This window comes from Ambystoma mexicanum, chromosome 13 (genome assembly GCF_040938575.1).
Source record: "Ambystoma mexicanum isolate Mex_15411 chromosome 13, UKY_AmexF1_1, whole genome shotgun sequence".
Taxonomy (NCBI): domain Eukaryota; kingdom Metazoa; phylum Chordata; class Amphibia; order Caudata; family Ambystomatidae; genus Ambystoma; species Ambystoma mexicanum.
Window position 1 is genome coordinate 748,262,764 of NC_090938.1, and position 6,000 is coordinate 748,268,763.

The 6,000-nt window shown below is 47.1% G+C and overlaps 1 protein-coding gene across 1 annotated transcript; it reads right to left on the minus strand.

Annotated features, from left to right (window-relative positions):
* Positions 1-1,905: 1,905 nt before the first annotated feature.
* Positions 1,906-3,174, minus strand: LOC138520527 (uncharacterized PPE family protein PPE62-like). Its single transcript, XM_069632874.1, has one exon. It carries the CDS (start codon positions 3,172-3,174, stop codon positions 1,906-1,908), a length of 1,269 nt encoding a protein of 422 aa, XP_069488975.1.
* Between the last annotated feature and the right edge of the window lie 2,826 nt (positions 3,175-6,000).

A 6,000-nucleotide genomic window follows, 5' to 3' on the forward strand; every position in this document is an offset into this window, starting at 1 on the left:
TCTACCACTGCAGCAGATGTCAATGGTACACAGAGCATGCCTACGCTGATAAGCAGGACAGAGAGAGACGCCCGCTACCGTGTTACCGTCCTTGACTCCGGATGCCAAAGAAGCCAAGCAGTTCATCACAGTCGGTGAGTCGAGGGGAGAGCCGATAAGAAACCAAACTGTGTTGAATGAAAGTTGCAAAGTGGCAAAAGAAGGGAAGTTCAAAGAACTGTTAATGTTAAGGGAAAACCTGCTCCAGAAGGGTCCGGCACTATGTGGGTGCTCACTCAAGGGACTCTGGTGAATTCCGCATTTTGGAAGTACCGATACCCAAAAGCCTTAGGAGGGCCGCAACCAGAAGATCAAAGTGGTCATACAGGTGTCTTGCAAAATCCTCGGTACAGTCGAAAGTCTTTGACCGATATATTAATGAACCCAATGGAGGGACGTGCAACAGTGTGTTGTTTAAAAAGACATTAAGACCTGTGAAGTCCAACAGGAGAAGGGGTTTTGGGAAAAGCCATAGTGAACCAGACAGAGGGAGGCAAACAGTCAAGAAGGGTCTGAGCCCGGAAGAGGGGGATCCTAGGGTGCAAAGTCATCACCTAAAGACTGGTGTATATAAAAAGAGAACGCGTGTGAATGAGAGCCATAGTGAACCTGCCGGAGGGAGGCTGAGAATCGAGAGGGGTCTGCACCGAAAGAGGGGAACGCAGGGGTGAACCACGATCACCCTAACTGAAGTTTCATTTGTTATTTGATACATCAGGTCCTCGAGGTGAAAGAGACTTTTTATCAAAAGAGACTTAACCATCGAAGAACCTGATAGCTGAAAACAGAACTGTCAGCTCGTGCTGGGAAGGCGTGAGTGTGTGCTGTGCTCAGGAGTGCCACCTTGTCCCGTGCTCAAGACATGGGGAAGGGAGACCCCTGGCAACCCCATCCTGATTTTCTATTTGTGAACACTTCTTTCTTTATTGTAAACCCTATCCCACACTCTTTCTATATTAGTTGTTAGGACTGGCAATAGTTTATTTTTAGTATAGGCCCTTTTACTTTGACAAGACGCCACTAGAGCTGCCTTATTTTTCATTTGATGTTCGAAGCTTGCTCCCATCTTAGATTGAGGTTAGATTAGGCATTTTTCCAACATGCATATGGTTTAAAATAAACACCCTTGAATCGTGATCCCTTATGTCTGTCTTTACTGTTGCACTATGAGTTTCTTAGGTGACATTTTGCATAGTAATATTTTATTACAAATGCTTTAATAAATGACACAATCGCACACATTTTATTTGTATTTTAATACTTGTTTTACTGAGAACTATGCAAGGTAAATGTTACGTTGTGGACTTCCATTCTGCCTCCGTGATTGCCAGAATCACCGGGGCATTACAACCCCGGTGACCCGGTAATTCTGGAGGGGGAATTCTGTAAAGCACCATTCCCATGGAGTCCAATAGGACTCCATGGGGATGGGGACCATGGAAACACCGGTTCCGTCTATGACAGAGCCAGTGTTTCCGTGTCCGCCTGCAGGCAGGTGGTGTTACTTCCGCCAGGCCTGGCCGGAGTGACACCTCCTGCCTGCATGACTCGGAATCAGCCGGTCTGGAAACAACAGTGGCTCCATGGAATGGAGATTTACCGCCCATTCTGCCGCCTGTAATATCCCGGTAATACCGGAATATCAGGCTGTGGAAATGGTAGGGCAGTTTGCCGGTAATTCTGGCGGGATACCGGCAGACTTGTTATGACCACCAATGACCTTACTGAGCAGTTCATTGGAAGGTGAGTCGTGTCTGTATATAGTTCAAGTATTTGAAATACATTTCTAAAATGACTCCCTGCTTCAAAATTGGAAAAATAAAGGGCCCTTCTTTCTCTTTGCCCCAGATTGTGGGGGGGGATCAATCATATTGTAGTCACCTGCTTAAAATTGTGAGGGGGGTTTATCACACCTGTACCCACATTTCCTACGCCCATGTCTCTGCTCCAGTCTCTTGCCTTCAGCTCCTTCTGCAGCTTGTTTTGATTCTCTCTTGAGCCAGCACCAAATGAGCTATTCATCCCGCCAGCACCAAATGAGCTATTCATCCCGCCAGCACCAAATGAGCTATTCATCCCGCCAGCACCAAATGAGCTATTCATCCCGCCAGCACCAAGTGAGCTATTCATCCCGCCAGCACCAAGTGAGCTATTCATCCCGCCAGCACCAAGTGAGCTATTCATCCCGCCAGCACCAAGTGAGCTATTCATCCCGCCAGCACCAAATGAGCTATTCATCCCGCCAGCACCAAGTGAGCTATTCATCTCGCCAGCACCAAGTGAGCTATTATTCATCCCGCCAGCACCAAGTGAGCTATTCATCCTACAAGCACCAAATAAGCTATTATTCATCCTGCCAGCACCAAGTGAGCTATTCATCTCGCCAGCACCAAGTGAGCTATTCATCTCACCAGACCCAAGTGAGCTATTCATCCCACAAGCACCAAATGAGCTATTATTCATCCTGCCAGCAGCAAGTAAGCTATTCATCCCGCCAGCACCAAATGAGCTATTCATCCCGCCAGCACCAAGTGAGCTATTCATCTCGCCAGCACCAAGTGAGCTATTATTCATCCCACCAGCACCAAGTGAGCTATTCATCCTACAAGCACCAAATAAGCTATTATTCATCCTGCCAGCACCAAGTGAGCTATTCATCTCGCCAGCACCAAGTGAGCTATTCATCTCACCAGACCCAAGTGAGCTATTCATCCCACAAGCACCAAATGAGCTATTATTCATCCTGCCAGCAGCAAGTAAGCTATTCATCCCGCCAGCACCAAGTGAGCTATTATTCATCCCACCAGCACCAAGTGAGCTATTCATCCTGCAAGCACCAAATGAGCTATTATTCATCCCGCCAGCACCAAGTGAGCTATTCATCCCGCCAGCAACAAGTGAGCTATTCATCCCGCCAGCACCAAATGAGCTATTCATCTCGCCAGCACCAAGTGAGCTATTCATCCTACAAGCACCAAATGAGCTATTATTCATCCTGCCAGCAGCAAGCGAGCTATTCATCCCGCCAGCACCAAGTGAGCTATTATTCATCCCACCAGCACCAAGTGAGCTATTCATCCTGCAAGCACCAAATGAGCTATTATTCATCCCGCCAGCACCAAGTGAGCTATTCATCCCGCAGCACCACGTGAGCTATTCATCCCGCCAGTACCAAATGAGCTATTCATCCTGCCAGCAGCAAGTGAGCTATTCATCCCGCCAGCACCAAGTGAGCTATTCATCTCACCAGACCCAAGTGAGCTATTCATCCCACAAGCACCAAATGAGCTATTACTCATCCCGCCAGCACCAAGTGAGCTATTATTCATCCCACCAGCACCAAGTGAGCTATTATTCATCCTGCAAGCACCAAATGAGCTATTATTCATCCCGCCAGCACCAAGTGAGCTATTCATCCCGCAGCACCACGTGAGCTATTCATCCCGCCAGTACCAAATGAGCTATTCATCCCGCCAACAGCAAGTGAGCTATTCATCCCACAAGCACCAAATGAGCTATTATTCATCCTGCCAGCAGCAAGTGAGCTATTCATCCCGCCAGCACCAAATGAACTATTATTCATCCCGCCCGCACCAAGTGAGCTATTCATCCCGCCAGCATATTCATCCTGCCAGCACCAAGTGAGCTATTCATCCCGCCAGCACCAAGTGAGCTATTCATCCCACAAGCACCAAATGAGCTATTCATCCCGCCAGCACCAAGTGAGCTATTCATCTCGCCAGCACCAAGTGAGCTATTATTCATCCTGCCAGCACCAAGTGAGCTATTCATCCCGCAAGCACCAAATTAGCTATTATTCATCCCACCTCCACCAACTTACTGAGCCCTTGAGGTTGTATAGGGCTCTGGCCCCCTCCTTCCAGCCTCACCCTGGTGGAAGGTGTTGTAGATTGGAATAGGGATCATGGGAGTTGTAGTTTTCTGAGCGAGACTGAGTCTCCCTTGTCTGCTGGACAGCAGGTTCAGGAGCAACAGCCGCTGGCTCTACGTTGTTTCACGAAGTGGAGTACTCCGTGATACTTCACTTCGACAGAATAACTTAGCAGGTTCTTTTCATTTTCCTTTTTCTTAAATGGGGCGAGGGGCTCCCCCATTAACCCAGAGCTGGTGCAAGCAATTTTTCGGCCCCAGGTAAAAGGCCATTTTAATGCCCCCCTACCTTGACCATCCCACTCCAAATGCATCCACCACTTCACGTGCGTGGCCAGGCCGCACGTACCATGTGAAATAAATCCACACAACCCCATGTTTCTGAAATAGCTCATCAGAATTAGAAGCAGGATGAGAAGCAATTGACGCCAGGCACGCTGTCACCACAAGGCCACTTGCCGTTCCGCCTTTGAGCCTGGCAGAGTCTGTTGGTGTCTAATGGATGGCTGGAAAAGAGAGGCAAGCACCCGTAGAGCATTTTAAGTTATCTGTTACTGGGGGTAGTCTCCATTTATCGCTAGTAACCCTGGTCTTCTGATTGTTTGCTCTGATGCTCCCATTATGGTAACTATGCCCAGAGCATTTGTAGCAACCATCACCATGGTGATTGCCCTTGCCACGCCTCACTTTAAGTTGTTGATGTAGTTGCTTACCATGAGAAATGTGCCCGGGAACTCCCTTTGAAAGGGTGCAGCACCTCCATTCTCGTGCGGAGGAGATACGTTGGCAGTTTTGGCATGTAGCGCCGGTAATACACATGTCATGCAAAGAAATATGTTTTGGTGAAGATTTCTTGGACCTTGCATGCTAAAAGATCCAGCCAACTTGCATGAAGTTCTAGACACAGGGGTTGCATTAAACACCAGGTTTTCTGCACTTCTCTGACATTATTGTATACAGAGGTCTCCTGTTTTACAAGTCTTAAATATCTAGTTGCATCAAACAAATGACACTGCAAGTATTGCATGATTCTGTGGTGTTTTTAAGGTATGTTTTGACATCACTTATGGGTGCAAATGAGCACAAGGGATACTGTGTACCTGGCAATAGCTCCTGGCAGCATTACGTTATATTTCTATGAACTCTTACTTCTGTCTAATGGGCAGCTACTGACTCCAGCACCACAGTTCAAGGGACCCTTTACTCGTCTGCATGGATACTCTGTAACTACACACCAAATCTGCCAGACTTAAAATCAGACTTGACGTGTACAATTCCTTAACACAATAAACAGATACAGTACTAGCAGTGCAGGGTTCACTCACTCAAAATGCAGCATATGCAGTTGCAGTCCAGACTCCTCACACACACAGAAAAGATGCAACAAAGATAGTTGCAGCGCATGTTTCCCTCGTGCACAGCAAATGCACAGGAAGGCAGGCACAGTGCAAGCTTCCATCACAAGTAGAAGAGGTACAGTACAGGCTTCCCTCGCAGACACAGAATAGTGTGGCGGGTCGGAAGAAGGAGCCAGACACAAAGTGGATATTTCAAGGGTCTTTTGTTTAAATAATAAAGAAAAGGCCTATCGCGCCCTATCGATATAGGGGAAATCCCTATTGAATTAAACTTAAGGTGCCCGTCTGTCGTCAGACCGTCAAAACCCAAACATTTCCTCAGTCCAACCCTAAATCTACCTGGCCCTACCACTAATAAACAATAACTAAACTGATCCAAACGAATGTCTCTCTTCTCGTGGTCAACCCTCTTCCTTTTCTTGTGAGGCCTTCTTTCAGAATTCTCTTCTTCAGTACATCTCTTCAATATGTGAATGCCTCCGTTTAGCAACGCATTTTCTTATGGTGATCTCTTCTGATAAGGTTGTAGGGTTTTATTTACGAGCTCTTGTAACTTTTCCCAACTATTCATGGGTCTTGTCTTCCAGACCATCTGAGCCTTATTACTATTCTCCTTGAAATAGTCTTTCAAACATCTTCCTTCCACTTTAGGTTGCTCGCTGCCTTTATCCACTTTAGAGTCCCCCATCCCAGGGGTCACCTTAATAGACTC